Source organism: Stegostoma tigrinum, chromosome 5 (assembly GCF_030684315.1).
Source record: "Stegostoma tigrinum isolate sSteTig4 chromosome 5, sSteTig4.hap1, whole genome shotgun sequence".
In the NCBI taxonomy this organism is placed as follows: domain Eukaryota; kingdom Metazoa; phylum Chordata; class Chondrichthyes; order Orectolobiformes; family Stegostomatidae; genus Stegostoma; species Stegostoma tigrinum.
The window spans coordinates 128,662,084-128,679,764 of NC_081358.1; the positions used below are offsets into that span (position 1 = coordinate 128,662,084).

The following is a 17,681-nucleotide window of genomic DNA, read 5'->3' on the forward strand; positions in this document are numbered from 1 at the left end:
TGCATATGACTGGACCCACAGCAATGTGGTTCACCCTTTGAAATGGCCCAACAAGCCACTGAGTTCAAAGAGCGACTGGCCTTGCCAGCAGTTCCCCACATCCCAACGAAGGCAGAATATTGAAAAACTAACTTCCATCCTTCAAGTCACGCTAGTTCTGAAAGAATAGATTGTGGTATCAGATGTTAAACAAAGAAAGATCTGTGGTCCTGTGAAGATCTTTGCGGTGTTTGCACTCCTATTGCTTGTTGTTAATCAAACAGTGTTCAAAGACATTGACATTGCAATATTCCATCGACCACAATTCTGTAAGTATTTAATCTGCAGTCTGGTATTGTCCGCTGAGGGGAACACTTAAAGTTCTACTTGAATAAATCACATTGGTGCTGCTGATGCAGTTTTTTCTATATAATGGTATCTCAGCATTTGGGTATCACTGCAGATTAGTATTTCTTGATGCTCTGATGTATTAGACAGTAGTTTGCTATGTGTGTGCCTTGCTCAAGTGTCTTTAGAGAGTGGTTTAATAGTCAAGAAAACCAGTGTTGTCACACATGGGCCAGACTGGGTGAAGACATCAACTCTTAAATCCCAGTATGTCAACACCCTCTCCATGGTCCCTTGTGTGTCCCAAAATCCTTTACCCCACCATTGTGCTGAGCTTATTGTCGTTGACTGTGCTTTCATCTTGTTATTCACAGAACCATTAGTGATTCCCCTTTCAGCAGCCTGTGCTCGAAGCTCTGGAATACCCTCGTAAGCCTCTTCACTTCTCTACCTTAGTTTCATCCTTTGAGGTTGTTTGTTACCTAATGCTTTAACCATGGTTTAAATCATCTGTCCAGATTTCTCTAAGCTTGGCTCAGTATCAGTCATAATGTTCCTGTGAAGTGATGTTAGAGAGTTCAAGCCAGGAGTAAAAGTTAGCAGGAAGGGAAATGATGTTCAGAGAGTGGCAGGAAACAGCATACAAACTTGAGTGCACCAGCAGATAAGACTGAAATTTATAAAAATACGAAGAAGGCAGAGCTAAAATCTCCATATCTAAATGTAAGTAGTATTAATAACTAAGCAGATAAATTGACAGTACAAACATTAGTAAATATATATAATCTGATAGCCATTATAGAGATAAGGTTACAAGGTGACAGACTGAAATCTGAATAGTCATGAGTATGTGACATTTAAGAAGGTCAGAAGCTTGATAAAGGTGGAGGAATAGCTCGCTAAATTAATATTACATTAGTACAATATGGAGAGATTATCTTATTTCTAAAGATCAAAATGCAGAATCAATTTGGGAAATAATGAAGGTTAGAAGTTCCTTTATGGAAGTGGTTTATAGGTCCCCAAGTAGTAACCACACAGTAAATTGGGAGATAAAGTAAGGGCTTGCGAGAATGTTATAGTGAGTACCGTGGGTGGATTTAATCTGTTTTGTCAGAAGCCACACACCACAGGTAATCATTCAACTGGTTTATTTGAAACCACAAGCTTTTAGAATGCTGCTCAGCTGGTGACAAAGGGGCAGTGTTGTGAACACTTGAAGTTTCACATAAACCTGTTGGACTATAACTTGGTGTCATGTGACTTCTGACCTGTCCACCCAAGTCCTATACCAGCACCTCCACATCATTAATCTATTTTGACATTTATTCACAAGATGTGGGTATTGCTGGCTGGACCATTCGTTGGCCTCCTGTAATTGCTGTTTAACTTGATATCCTAGACTGCAGAGGGCAGTTAAGAGTTAATCATGTGTGTGTGGATTTGAAATCACATGTAGGGCACACCAGGTGAGGACTGCAGATTTCCTTCCTCATTAAGGAACCAGCTGTGTCTTTATGACACTTGTCATTTCTTGTCAATGTAAGAGCTTTTAGTTCCAATTTTTACTGAATGGAAAATCTGCTGTGGTGGGATTCAGGCCCAAACCATTAGTTTGGGATTATGGATTACTATTCCAGTGAAATTCCCATAATGCTACAGACTCCCCTTGAAGATTGGATAAATCAAGTAGCTTGGATGTTGAGTTCATGGGGTGTTTTCATGACAGTTTCTTCAAACTGTTCATTGTGGAATGAGCCAGCAAGCAGGCTGATATGATAGTGACTAGATCTGAGAATGGGTAATGAGACTGGATCACGGGGAAGTCTCCCCTTGGTAGTAATGGTCATATTATGATTGAATTTTGTGTCCAGGTAGAGAGAGAGAAGAATGAATCAAAAATTAAAGTTTTAACTTAAATAAAGAAAATTGTCAGGACAAGAGGTCACTACTGCCCCAAGTGAAGTGGGAAATTAGTTTAAGGCCTAGAGGTGTAATGTCAGACTATGGGGAGACATTTCAAATATTCGGAAATAGTACATCCCATTGAAAAAGAAAGACTTTCGTAGAAAGGCTTACCATCTGTGGCTAACAAAAGAAGTTAAAGATAGTAACAAATTTAAAGAACAAATATATAATTCCATAAAAATGAGTCACAGGTCAAAAGATAGGAACAACACCAACTACAGGTTCTCCTCCAAGCCAGTCACCGTCCTAATTTGGAAATATATCCCTGTTCCTTCACTGCCACTGGGTGAAAATCCTGGAATTCCCTCCCCAAGGGCATCGTGGGTCTACCCACAGGACATGGACTGCAGAGGTTCAAGAACACAGCTCACCCCACCACCTCATTTGTGGGATGGGCAATAAATGGTGGTCCAACCAGCGGTGCCCACATCCACAAATAAATAAAAAAAGGAGTAAAAAGCATAGGGCAATAATTATGTGTGACTCCAATCATCACGTTGATCGGATTAATCAAATTGGAAAGGGTAGCTATGACAACAAATTCAGATCATATTAGAAGTAGTTTTACATAGAACATAGAACAATACAGCGCAGAACAGGCCCTTCAGCCCTCGATGTTGCACCGACCTGTGATCTAATCTAAGCCCATCCCCCTACACTATCCCATCATCATCCATATGCTTATCCAGGGACTGTTTAAATGCCCCTAATGTGGCTGAGTTAACTACATTGGCAGGCAGGGCGTTCCACGCCCTTACCACTCTCTGAGAAAAGAACCTGCCTCTGACATCTGTCTTAAATCTATCACCCCTTGATTTGTAGCTATGCCCCCTTGTACGAGCTGACGTCATTAACCTTGGAAAAAGACTCTCACTGTCCACCCTATCTAACCCACTGATCATCTTCTATGTCTCTATTAAATCCCCTCTTAGCCTTCTTCTCTCCAATGAGAACAGACCCAAGTCCCTCAGCCTTTCTTCATAGGGCCTTCGCTCCACACCAGGCAACATCCTGGTAAATCTCCTGTGCACCCTTTCCAATGCTTCCACATCCTTCCTGTATTGGGGCGACCAGAACTGTACGCAATATTCCAAATGGGGCCGCACTAGCGTTTTGTACAGTTGCAGCATGACATCACGGCTCCGGAACTCAATCCCTCTACCTGCCCTTGACGAATCCATGTTGACTATCTCCAATCAAATTGTTGCATGCTAGATTATTATAAATCCTATCTCTTATAATCCTTTCCAAAACTTTTCCTACCACAGATGTAAGGCTCACAGGTCAGTAATTACCTGGGTCATCCCTACTACCCTCCTTGAACAAGGGCACAACATTTGTAATCCTCCACTCCTCTGGTACTAAACCTGTAGACAATGAGGATTCAAAGATCAAGGCCAAAGGCTCTGCCACCTCCTCCCTAGCTTTCTCGAGCAATGAGTCACAGAGCTAAACAGGGAGCAGGCTACCCCAGATCTGCTAATAAGTAATGAGGCAGGTTTAATAAATGACCTCAGAGTAAAAAATTCCATAGAAAGTAGTGATCATGATGTGATTGAATTTAATATTTAGTTCAAAAGTGAGACATTTGGGTTGGAAAAGAATTATGTTTAACTTAAATCAAGGGGATTACAAAGAAGTGAGGGTAGAGTTAGCTAAAGTGAACCTGGCAGATGGATTAGCAGGAATGACTGTAAGCAAGCAGTGGCAGACATTTAAGGAGGTAATTCATGACTTCTATGAAAACCGGTGCAGGCAGGGGGGAGAACATGTACACTCCACACAGACAAGGGTGGAATTGAACCCAGGTCCCTGGGTGCTGTGAGGCAGCAGTGCTAAACACTAAGCCACCATGCCATCCCAAAAAATGCGTTATTAGTGGTCAAGTTAGGTTTGGAAGCAGTTGTATGCTGTCTATTTGGTGGACTAATAGTCCAGAGATAGCTATGGAGTTTCCATTCAAAATATGAGTAAATATGGAATAAAAAATTCGTACTTTTAATGATAGCTGTTATCTGCTTGTCATGTCAACCCACCTGGTTCACTAAGTATTCAAGGAAAGGAAATCTGTCAACATTACCTGTCTGACCTACATCCTCCAGACCCATCTCAACATGTTTGGTTCTGGTCTGTACCCTGAAGTAATCTAGCAATGAATTTTGTTTACTGTGTAATAAAGATGGTTAGTCAGTACTGGCTTTGCCCAGTGATGCCCACGTACTAAGAATAAAGACAAAAACAAACTATTTACAAGAACAAATAGAATAGGGAAAGAAAGCAAACCACAAACACAAGTGAAAAGATGAACAACAAACAACACAGTTGGTGGCCAAGAAGCAATGGCAGAGTAGCATAGGCATGAAGAGCTCAGATTCCCGAGCAGCAAAGTCTTAACAACAGTTACTGGTTTGATTTGATTTATTATTGTCACTTGTACCTAAGTACAGTGTAAAGTTTTTTGTGTGCAAAACAGGCAGATCATAACATACAAAGACACAGAGATCATAGGGTGATTGAACGGAGTGAGGAATACCAGTTTCAGTTGCAAAGAGAGTGCGCAAAAAACAATATCAATGTTAATTGAGATAACAAGGTATAGAGCTGGATGAACAAGCAGCATGATAGGAGCAGGAGAGCTGATGTTTCGGGTCTAGACCCTTCTTCAGAAATGGAGGAGGTGAAGGGTGTTCTGAAATAAATAGGGAGAGACAGGGAGGCAGATAGAAGATGGATAGAGGAGAAGATAGGTGGAGAGGAGACAGACCGGTCAAAGAGGCGGGGATGAAGCCAGCAAAGGTGAGTGTCGGTAGAGAAATAGGGAGGAGATAGGTCAGTCCAGGGAGGATGGACAGGTTAGGGAGGTGGGGACGAGCTGGGCTGGTTTTGGGATGCAGTTGGGGGAGGGGAGATTTTGAAGCTTTTGAAGTCAACATTGATACCATTGGGCTGCAGGGTTCCCAAGCGGAATATGAGTTGCTGTTCCTGCAACCTTCGGATAGCATCATTGTAGCACTGCAGGTGGCCCAGGACGGATATGTCGCCTAAGGAATGGGAGGGGAAGTTAAAATGGTTTGCAACTGGGAGGTGCAGTTGTTTGTTGCGAACCGAGCAGAGGTGTTCTGCAAAGCGGTCCCCAAGCCTCCGCTTGGCTTCCCCAATGTAGAGGGAGGCCACAACAGGAACAGCAGATGCAGTATTCCAATTTGACTTGGATCTGAGCCATGAATTGTAAAGCTGTCTTCTACACCTGAATTTTTAGCTGTTGTCTTTTAATCAGTCAATTTCTGATTGGCTTTATCAGAATTTCGGGATAAAACTTTAAGTTCTAATACCTCGTTGAAATCCTAGCATCCACTGATTAGTACTGGTGATCTTTCAAACCCTGTTCAACTGTGAACATCTGTTAATCATTCCAAGGTTGAAACAATGTGGATGTTCCCAGGTTGAATCCTCTGCCCTTTGCCCAGATGCAGCTGAAACTTTCAGCACTGACTTCGACTTGCACCTTTGACACGTGCATGCTCAATGACTGCAAGTCGTTCTTGGCTACTGTCTGATCATCTGTAAATCTCAGCTCATCCAAATTTCTGCATCCTTTTCCTCTCATGTCTCATTAACACAATTTTATTGCCCTCACTAATCCAAATTAACAACAGTCTGTTTAGCTTTGGTGGCGAGGAAATGCCTTGAAACAGTTCCTCAGTATAGAATTAATTAAAAAAGGTGACATCATCATACTTCCAGAGGACACTTGGGCTGCCCTCTCATTAGAGAGAAATGACTGGTGGCAGTTTAACCTGAGGGACACCATGCTTTGGGCGAGGTGAGGAGAGTCCTTCATGGTAATCTCAGCTCGTGCAGGAATTGAACCCACACTGTTAACGTTACTTTGTGTCCAAACCAGTTGTCCACTGATTTAACCAACTTGCTGGTGTTTTTGAAGAGGTAACAGAACGGCCCGATGAATGTAAAGGTATTGATTAGATGGTGGTTTACATGGATTTCCAGGAATCATTTGATACAGTGCCACACAATAGACCTGTGAGGAAAACAATAGATCTGGCTATAAAAGGGACATTAGCAATGTAGATACAGAATTGGCTATGTGATAGAAAACAGAATAAGAGACAATGAATATTTTTCGACTGGAGAGAGGTTTGTAGTGGAGTTCGCTTAGGGTCAGTATTGGGGCCTTGCATTTCCTATGTATTACATTTAAAGTGATGTGAGAGGAAACTCATTCACACAGTAAGTAGTTAGGGTATGGAATGCAGTGCCTGGAAATGTGGACAAGTCGTAATTGAGGCGTTGAAGAGGGCAGTGGATTGTTTTAAAAATTCAGTCATGAGATGTGGGTGTCACTCGCTGGGTCAGCACTTATTGCCCGTCCCTAGTTGCCCTCGAGAAAGTGGTGGCGAGCTGTCTTCTTCAACCACTGCACTTTACGTACTGTGGCTTGACCCACAGCACTATTAGTAAGGGCATTCCACAGGAATTTGACCCAGCAACAACGTAGGAACAGTGATATGTTTCCAAGTCAGGATGGTGATGGTGCTCCGATGTATTTGCTGCCCTTGTCCTTCTCGCTGGAAGTGATCATGGGTTGGAAGGTAACAAAGTGTGAAGCTGGATGAACACAGCAGGCCAAGCAGCATCTTAGGAGCACAAAAGCTGACGTTTCAGATCTAGGCCTGAAACGTCAGCTTTTGTGCTCCTAAGATGCTGCTTGGCCTGCTGTGTTCATCCAGCTTCACACTTTGTTATCTCGGATTCTCCAGCATCTGCAGTTCCCATTATCTCGTGGGCTGGAAGGTGCTGTCTGAGGAATTTTAGTGAATTTTGTTTCTAATTCACTCGTGAGATGTGGGTGTTGCTGACTGAGCCAGCATTTATTGCCGATCCTAGTTGCTCTTGAGATATCACTTTGATAGAAATGTTGTGTAGGGACATGGGGAAATTGGCACTTGGTAATAAAACTGATGTAAGCACAATAGGCTGAATGGCCTCCTTTGGAGTCAAGCAATTCTGAGATCCTGTGAAACGGGCAACTTAAATACCAACTAGATGCAAATTTTACTAATGAATAGTTCAGTGGCCATTGATTCTTCCGGTTAGAAAAGGGACAGGGATGAAAGATTGTGAACCTGTTATTCCTGGAGGACATTGGGACTACGGCAGGGAATTTCCTGTTGGAAAACCCATTGCTCTCGTAGCAACTGTTTTTGACCTAGGGAGTGATGCTGGATGTTTTGTTGGGAGGGATTTTTATGGTTGATGAGCAAGCAGCTTGAGAGAATCCACATCCCAGAATGGGGTTTCCGAGCAGACTGGTTCTCTGCTGATCAGCTGAAAAGTTGTTGTTTTCTGAGAGACTCTGAGTGTTTGTGTGTCTTTTTTAGAAGGTACAGAGAGCTGACACAGAGGCTTAAGGGAGATTAGTGAAGTTCGTCTGAACTGTGAGTTGCTGTGAAGTAACAAATAGAAAGACTTGAAAGCTGTCACAATTTTTTTTCAGAGATTGAACAAACTCTGGAGCTGCTGAACCAAAAACAGAAAATAGTCCAAGTAGTCAGCAGGCTGTTTAGATAAAAGGAGAACAGAGAGGTTGACTCCTTTTATGAGACTGATCAGAACTGGTCACCCACTTTTCAATCACTGTTTTCGGTTTCCGTTAAAGCGGAGGATGTTTTCTATCATTTAGCAGTTGTCATTGAGGAGGCTTTCGTTGTGGGAGTAGAGCTTATTTATTGAATATTTTTTAAAATATCCCTTCAGTTCATTGCTGAGTGTTGTGCCAAATATCTTAACTCTGCCTTCTCTGTTCCTGATCTTGCTATTTATTGTGAATCTTTCAGAGAACATTTAAGAGTCAGATAAGTTGGTGTGGAACTGGAGCTATACATAGGTCAGGTCTGATCTGGCAAGGCAGGGTCTCTTAAAGGACCAGTAATTTACTGATACAAAGCTTTTATTTCTAAGTTTTATTATACTGTTTTCAATTTGCCTTGGTGGGAGTCACAATCTCTGGATAACTTGTGTTGAGATATTATTGCTACCCTGTAATACCTTGGTGTTCCTGTGCCCTTAAGCCTCATCTCATGTTCCCAGTGGCTCCTCTTCCCCCTTACACCCTGACACCCTCTCCATTAAATAACTGACACATTAGTTGTGGGAGGTATGATGTATTTTGTGGAGGTTACAGCATCTCGACTTGCTGAGTGATGCTGAGTTTAGTGAGGATGTTGTTGGAACTTGCAGTGAGTTTTAATGTTGGGTGTGTGTGTTGCCTGTGGTCTCTCTGCACTGATGAATGGGACATAAATTGCACTGTTGTAAGTTGACTGCAGCTGACTCATTTCTGAGCGTAGGTTGTTTGGTATTGGCCTGCTTTGATTCTGCGCAGAATCTGTCATCCTGCCCTGTCAAAGGCTGCTCTGGACAAGGAACTCTGTGATCTGTACTTGTCACAATAAGTTTAGTAGTATCTCAAGTTTGAAGGTAAAGGTGTGTAATTCAGATGAACTGAGTTCACTTGCAGGAGTCCTAAGCGGCCACTCATACTTTCTGAGATTGAATGAGTGAGGAGCACGTGGATACAGACGATTAGCACATTCCAGAGTGCTTTTATGAAGAGAAGATTGTTGTAACAGAGGAAATTTGAAACCAGTGAGCTTTTGTAGCACACAAAAGAGTGTGATTTTAAAGACTGTGCAGACAGAACTATGGCTTTGAGCGTATCATCACTGTTTGATCACATTAATATCCAGGTGAGTCACTACTTAAGATTCACTGTGTAAATGCTGTTGAGGAAGAAACAGTATTGAAAATGAATTTATTGTGATTCTAATTGCATGTATCCTGACAGCTGAAGTCAAACTTGTTTAATCAAATACTGCAAGACAGATTGTATCCTTGAAGACCTTTCTCTGTTTAAGCTTTCTAACTCCGAGTTGAAGGTTGGGTGAAGTGAATGATGCATATGTATAAAAAGTAAAAGAAATGCGGATGCTGTAAATCAGGAACAAAAACAAAGTTGCTGGAAAAACTCAGGTCTGGCAGCATCTGTGAAGGAGAAAACAGAATTAACGTTTTGGGCCCGGTGAACTTCAGTTCTGAGGAAGGGTCACCGGACCCGAAATGTTAACTCTGTTTTCTGCTTCACAGATGGATATGTGTAAACCCGTTACCTGTGTTTTAGGGGGTATCCATCTCATCTCTTGAATCAAAAGGTGAGAGTTATAGAGAGTACTACATTGTTGGAGGGACAGCAGTGAGGCAGCACCACACAGTCAGGCTGCAAGCACTGAATAACTGCCACAAGTGGCAAGTGACATTCACGCCCCTCAAATGCCAGGCTATGACCATTACCAATAGGAGACAGTGTATCACCTCTTGACATTAAATGGTGTTATCATCACTGAATCCCCCACTATCAACATCCTGGGAGTTATCATTGATCAGAAACTCAAGTGGACCCACCACATAAATACAGTGGCTACAAGATCAGGTCTGTGGTTAAAAATATCACGGCAGGTAACTTTACTCCTGCCTCCCAAAAGCTTCCCACTATCTATAACACACAAGTCAGGAGTGTGATGGAATACTCCTCACTGGCCTGAATAGTGCAGCTCCAATAACATGCAAGAAACTAGAACCCATCCAGGACAAAACAGTTCACTTGTTTGGCCCCACATCCAGAAGCATCCATTCCCCCCCACAACCATGCTTAGTGGCAGCAGTGTATATTATCTACAAGATGCACAGTGGAAATTCACCAAATATCCTCAGACGACGCCTTCCAAAACCACGACTGCTTCCATCTACCATCTAGAAGGACAAGGCCAGCAGATATGTGGAAACACCGCCCCGTGCAAATTCTTCTTCAAGTCACTCAGCATCCTGACTTGGAAAAATCTCGCTACTCCTTCAGTATCACTGGGTCAAAATTCTGCAATTCCCTTCCTAATGGCATTGTGGGTCAACCCATTGCAGGTGGAATGCAGCAGTCCAAGAAGGCAACTTACCATCACCGTCTCAAAGGCAGCTAGGGACAGACGACAACTGCCAGACAGCCAGTGACACCCCTATCCTATGAATGAATGTATATTTGGATTTCCAGAGGGCCTTTAACAAGGTGCCACACAGGAGACTGCTAAAGAAGATAAGAATCCATGGTGTTTGGGTCAAGGTCCTGGCATGGATGGAAGATTGGTTGACTAGCAGAAGACAGAAAGTAGGGATAAAGGGGTCTTTTTCAGGATGGCAGCTGGTGACTATTAGAGATCTTCAGTGATTCAGTGGGACCACGACTTTTCCTGTTACATGTCAATGATCTGGATGAAGGAACTGAGGGGATTGTTGCTAAGTTTGCAGATGGCGCAAAGATAGGTTGAGGTATGGGTAGTATAGAGAAAGCAGGAAGGCTGCAGAAGGACTTGGACAGGCCAGGAGTAGGGTGTAGAAGTGGCAGATGGAGTACAATGAAGGAAAGTATGACAGTATGATCTTCATAGGAAGAATAGAGGAATGGACTAACTTCTAAACTGGGGAAAGTTTTGGAAATCTGAAGCACAAAGGCACTTAGGAGTCCTAGTCAGGATTCTGTTAACATGAAATGTAGGTTCATTTGGTAGTTAAGAAAGTAAGTGCAGTGTCAGCATTCATTTCAAGAAGGCTAGAATACAAGAGCAGAGATGTACTGCTAAGACTGCATAAAGCTCTGGTCAGGCTCATTTACAATATTGTGAGCAGTTTTGGGCCCTGTGTCTAAGGAAAATTATGCTGGCATTGGAAGGTGTATGGAGAAAGTTTGCAACTATGATCCTAAGGATGAAGAGCATGTCATATGACGAGCAGTTGAGGACTCTAGGGTCTGTACCCAATGGAGTTTAGAAGAATGAGATGGGAATCTGATTGAAACTTATTCAAAAGCCTGGATAAAGTGGACGTGGAAAAGATGTTTTTCTGCTAGGAGAAACTAGGAACCAAGGGCACAGCCTCAGAGTGAATGGACAACCCTTTAAAACTGAGATGAGGAGAAATTTATTCAGTCAGAGGGTGGTGAATCTATGAGCTCATTGCCACCGAGGGCTGTGGAGGCCACGTCATTGAGTGTATTTAAGACAGACTTTTTTTTTCCTGTTTTCTAATATCTCGTAACTGAGTAAGCTGTACCTTGGTACCTTTGTACCTGAGGTTGCACTGAAAATGGCAACATATTCTCATTTGAGGATATGTGACAATAAAGCTAATTCAATCCAATTCAGAGATAGATAGGTTCAGTTGTAAGGGGTAAGGGTTACAGGGAGAAGGCAGGAGAATGAGGTTGAATCAGTTATCAAATGGTCTAATTTTACACATATTTACTTTAGTGATGGAAAGGGATAGGTGTATACCACTGGGCAAGAGTTATAGCTGGGGGAAAGGCAATTACGATGAGATTAGGCAAGATTTAGGGAGCATAGAATGGGGAAGGAGACTGCAGGGGATGGGCTCATTAGAAATGTGGAGCTTATTCAAGGAAAAGCTCCTGTGTGTGCTAGATAAGTATATACCTGTCAGGCAGGGAGGAAGCTGTAGAGCACGGGAGCCGTGGTTTACGAAGGAAGTGGAATCTCTGGTCAAGAGGAAGAAGGCGGCTTATGTTAGGATGAGATGTGAAGGCTCAATTAGGGCGCTCGTGGGTTACAAGGTAGCCAGGAAAAGACCTAAAGAGAGAGCTCAGAAGAGCCAGGAGGAGACATGAGAAGTTGTTGGCGGATTGGATCAGGTTAAACCCTAAAACTTTCTATAGGTATATAAGGAATAACAGAATGATGAGAGTAAGATTAGGGCCAATCAAGGATGGTAGTGGTAAGTTGTGTGTGGAGTCAGAGGAGATAGGGGAAGCACTAAATGAATATTTTTCGACAGTATTCACTCTAGAAAATGACAATGTTGTTGAGGAGAATACTGAGATACAAGCTACTAGACTAGGTGGGATTGAGGTTCACAAGGAAGAGGTATTAGAAATCCTACAGAGTGTGAAGATAGATAAGTCCCCTGGGCCGGATGGGATTTATCCTCGAATCCACTGGGAAGCCAGGGAGGAGATTGCCGAGCCTTTGGCATTGATCTTTAACTCGTCATTGTCTACAGGAATAGTGCCAGACGACTGGAGGATAGCAAATGTGGTTCCCTTGTTTAAGAAGGGGAGTAGAGGCAACCCTGGTAATTATAGACCAGTGAGCCTTACTTCAGTTGTTGGTAAAGTGTTGGAAAAGGTTATAAGAGATAGGATTTATAATCATTGAGAAAAGAATAAATTGATTAGGGATAGTCAGCATGGTTTTGTGAAGGGTAGGTTGTGCCTCACAAACCTTATTGAGTTCTTTGAGAAGGTGACCAAACAGGTAGATGAGAGTAAACCTGTTGATTTGGTGTATATGGATTTCAGCAAGGCATTCGATAAGGTTCCCCACAGTAGGCTATTGTACAAAATGCGGAGGAATGGAATTGTGGGAGATATAGCAGTTTGGATCGGAAATTGGCTTGCTGAAAGAAGACAGAGGGTGGTGGTTGATGGGAAATGTTCATCCTGGAGACCAGTTACTAGTGGTGTACCGCAAGGGTCGGTGTTGGGTCACTTCTGTTTGTCATTTTTATAAACGACCTGGATGATGGCATAGAAGGATGGGTTAGTAAATTTGCAGATGACACTAAGATCGGTGGAGTTGTGGATAGTGACGAAGGATGTTGTAGGTTGCTCAGAGACGTAGATAAGCTGCAGAGCTGGGCTGAGAGGTGGCAAATGAAGTTTAATGCGGACAAGTGTGAGGTGCTGCAGTTTGGTAGGAATAACCGGAAGGCAAAGTACTGGACTAATGGTAAGATTCTTGGTAGTGTAGATGAGCAGAGAGATCTCGGTGTCCATGTACACAGATCCTTGAAAGTTGCCACCCAGGTTGACAGGGCTGTTAAGAAGGCATACAGTGTTTTAGCTTTTATTAATAGAGGGATCGAGTTCTGGAACCAAGAGGTTATGCTGCAGCTGTGCAAAACCCTGGTGCGGCCGCACTTGGAGTATTGTGTACAGTTGTGGTCACCGCATTATAAGAAAGATGTGGAAGCTTTGGAAAGAGTGCAGAGGAGATTTACTAGGATATTGCCTGGAATGGAGGGAAGGTCTTACAAGGAAAGGCTGAGGGATTTGAGGCTGTTTTCGTTAGAGAGAAGAAGGTTGTGTGGTGACTTAATTGAAACATATGAAATAATCCAGAGGGTTAGATAGGGTGGATAGGGAGAACCTTTTTCCTAGGATGGTGACAGCAAGCACGAGGGGGCATAGCTTTATATTGAGGAGTGAAAGATATAGGACAGATGTCGGAGGTAGTTTCTTTACTCAGAGAGTAGTAAGGGAATGGAACGCTTTGCCTGCAATAGGTAGTAGATTCGCCAACTTTAGGTACGTTTAAGTCGTCATTGTACAAGCATATGGACGTACATGGAATAGTGTAGGTTAGATGGGCTTCAGATTGCTATGACAGGTCGGCACAACGTTGATGGCCGAAGGGCCTGTATTGTGCTGTAATGTTCTAAAATGTTCTATGTTTATGTGTTATTGTCTTTTGTCCTGTTCAGAGGTGTTTGAAGGAAATGTAATGTTCTTGCATTTAGGATGGAATCTCAGAGGTTAATGTCTTGGTGCTTGTAGGCAGAGATACCAATAGTACTCAGATAAAAATGGTAATAGTCAGCCGGCCATAATAAGAGGAGCTTAAAGATCTCAGGCTAGTTCAGATGCAGATGATTTCAGGAGAGTTGAAGCCATTGAAAAGAAGGATGAGAATTTAAACAATAAGCCACTGCCAGTATATGAATGCAGGCTTGGTGGGTGAATGGGAACTGGTGTGAAATATGATCTAAAGCTGAGGTTGAACTCCACATCATCATCCTGAAGTACTACAGAAACATTTCACCTGAACAGTGTAATATCCGTGTTTCATCTTGCTGCTCTTTTTCATAGCACTCCAGCATTTTCCTTTTCATGTATTTTCTAATTTCCCTTTGAAAGTTTCTGTTGAATCTCCCACCATACTCGGCCAGTGCTTTCTAGATCACAACTCACTGCTTCACTGTGTTATCCTGTTTCTCCACTGGAATTGTTCTTAATTATCCATGTCCTTTCATTGCCAATTCTCCTGCCAATGAAAACAATTTCTCTTTATTTACTGCTGTAAAAATATTAATGTGTTTTAATAGTTATGTTTACTCTCCCCTGAACCATCTATCAGGAAAATAATCCCAGATTTTCTAGTCTCTCTGTCACTGTCATCCCTTATCAGACTCTTAGACGCGGGAGCAGAAATAGGCCATTTAGCCCATCAAGTCTGTTCTGCCATTCAATGAGATCATAGCAGATCTGATAATCTTTGGCTCAGCTTCCCTGTCTTTTCCCCGTAACCCTTGATTCTCTTACTAATTAAAAATCTGTTTATCACACCCTTGAATATAATTAACAACTCAGCCTCAACAGCACTCTGAGGTAAAGAATTCCAAGAAATTACCACCCTCTGAGAAAAGAGATTTTTCCTCATCTTTCTTATGCAGGGGATCCCTTCCTCTGAGATTATCCCTCTCGTCCTCAACTGTCCCACAAGGGGAAACAACTTCTCTACACCAACCCTGCCAAGGCCCCTAAGAATCTTGTATGATTCAATAAGGTTGGCTCTTGTTCCCCTATATTCCAAAGAGTACAGATCCAATCTACCCCTCATCGTAAGACAGTCTCTTCAAACCTGGTATCAGCCTAGAAAACTGTCACTGGACTGCCTACAATTCCTGTATATCTCTCCTTAGATAAGAGGACCACACCTGACAAGAGGTCTGACAAGTGCCTTGTTATTCCCTCTGCTATTGCATTAAACAAGATGTTCAGATGCTCCTTTGAAGTGTGGTGCACACATCTGAACACAGTACTCTAGCTGGTCCCCAGCCTTCTGGTTTATTCAGATTTGGTGTAGTTCACTGAATGTTATTGTACTAGGCGAAAGGGAAGAAATCCATGCTTCACCTGAGATCCAGGAAGGGAGAATCCCACAGCAGGGTGGTCTTTGGACTGGTCATCTGTTTGAACAGTTCAGCACCACCTCTCATTGATCTTGGTCTTGGGTTAACCAGATAGTTCACTTAGATTTGCAGTTTAGGCTGCAGCCGTGAATGATTGTTCCAGAATCTGCTGGAATTAATGATTAACTTCCAGGACACTGCTGCCAGCAAATACAGGAGAGGGAAACTATGAAAGGAGCCTTTGGAAACCTTGTGTTTTCACAATTTTCTCTGTGCATTCTTTATTATTTGTTGCAAAAATAATCCAGACTGATCAAGGATAAAAACTGTTTCAGAGATGGTAGGAACTGCAGATGCTGGAGAACCTGAGATATACAAGGTTTAGAGCTGGATGAGCACAGCAGGCCGAGCAGCATCAGAGGAGCGTGAAGGCTGCCATCTTGGGCCTAGATCCTTCTTCAGAAATGGGGGAGGGGAAGGGGGTTCTGAAATAAATAGGGAGAGAGAGGGAGGCGGATTGAAGATGGGTAGAGGAGAGGATAGGTGGAGAAGAGACAGTCAGGTCAAAGAGGCAAGCCCATAAAGGTGTGTAGGTGGGGAGGTAGGGAAGACCTCCCCCTCTCTCCCTATTTATTTCAGAACCCCCTTCCCCTCCCCCCATTTCTGAAGAAGGGTCTAGGCCTGAAAAGTCAGCCTTCCTGTTCCACTGATGCTGCTCGGCCCGCTGTGTTCATCCAGCTCTACACCTTGTATATCCTGGATAAAAACTGTTTTGACTGGACTGAGTCATTTGCAGCGACTGCGGGCATGTGTGATAATGCCTCCAGGAAACGTTGGACCAAAGTTTGTGAACCTGTACTTGAGAGAATGTTACAGAGGAGAAAAAGTTGCTGTGATCAGGAAGGGCTCCTTGTCTGCTGCTAACTGAGTTAATCAGTAACCTGTGAGCTGTGACGATCCTCAGCAGGAACAAGCCATTACTGACACACAGTTCACAACCTTCCGGATCATTAGTAACTGCTAATGACAGGTGCTGTTTACCTTAACTTGCACTGGGCTTGAAATTCTTTTTCATGTGTCCTGATAATTGATTTCATGTGTAGTCTGACCCTGGCTGGTTTTCAATGGACTTCCTGTTGACTCATAAGGTAAGGCCTTGTCAAGTGAATCCAAAGGACACAGCAGATTAATTGCACGTTTGAACTGGGAGAAGGACAGAATCCTTTCTAAATACAGTGACTCTGCTCAGCTGACTGTGCTGTTTGTAGTTGAGAATTTGACTGATTCTTGTTTTTGTTCTGACAACTTGTGTTGAGTCTCTTTGGAGCTCTGTTCCTGAAAAGTCAATGGAAGCACAGTTTTCAACTGTTTTTCAGGCAGGGTGAATGGATTCTTGTTGAACACAGAGGTGGCAATATGGAGTAATAAGATCAGCCATGATTTTATTGAATAGCAGACTGTGCTTGAGTGGCCAAGTGGCCTACTTCTCCTGATCCATATGTTCCTTTGGATGTTTTTAGGACAGTCAGGCACCTTGCTGGGGCCAGAGAATGTTTCTGGCTTCTTGTCATTTTATTTTCATTAATGAAATTTGTGCAGGGTCCGGAGATCTGTTGAATCATTTGTGTCAGTGTTTGAAAGTGAAAGTGATTCGCACTCCTTCAATTTTAAAGTCCGCTAATTATGAGAAAGTAGAAAGCTCAAAACAATTGTTATCAACTCACAAATTGCACCCGCTCTGAATGTGATCATGGTAAACCGTACCTCCTCAACCTTGTCTGTCTGCTGTTGACAGCTTCTGACATGCTAAGCACACCATCCCCCTCCAGCTCCTCACTACCACTGTTCAGCCAGGAGGGGCTGCTCCTAATCAAATCTGTCTAATCACAGCTGAAGTAGCTTCTCTTCCTCCCTGTTGTGTCGCCCCAAAAATCTGTCTGTCTGAACTACTTATTTTTCATCCATGGCAGCCTGGAAGGAGGCGATGGCCTAGTGGTATTATCACAGTGGAGTGGAATTTTAATTCAATTTCTAAAAAATGGAATTAAGAATCTAATGATGACTGTGAAACTATTGCTGAATGTTGGGAAAAACCCATCTGCTTGACTAATGACCTTTAGGAAAGGAAACAACCATCCTTACCTGGTCTGGTCTAAATGTGATTCCGGACCCATGGCAATGTGGTTGACTCTGAACTGCCCTCTGGGCAATTAGGGATGGGCAGTTAACGCTGGCCTAGCTGCTCTGCCCCATCCTGTGAATGACTAAAATGGAAATGAGGAGACATTTCTTCAGCCAGAGAATGGTGAGCCTGTGGAATTCATTGCCACAGAGCACAA

The 17,681-nt window shown here is 42.9% G+C and overlaps 1 protein-coding gene across 10 annotated transcripts in view; it reads left to right on the forward strand.

The window, feature by feature from the left end:
- The window catches only part of LOC125451757 (anion exchange protein 2-like), a 259,376-nt gene that overhangs the window by 126,677 nt on the left and 115,018 nt on the right, over window positions 1-17,681 (forward strand). The window contains exon 1 of one of the 10 annotated variants that reach the window (XM_059646300.1): window positions 16,338-16,490. The exons of the other annotated variants lie outside the window; for them this stretch is intronic. Within the exon in view, the coding sequence (XP_059502283.1) occupies window positions 16,467-16,490 (24 nt within the window). The 5' untranslated portion in view covers window positions 16,338-16,466. Of the gene's footprint in view, window positions 1-16,337; window positions 16,491-17,681 lie in introns of those variants that run through there. 10 annotated transcript variants of the gene reach the window in all.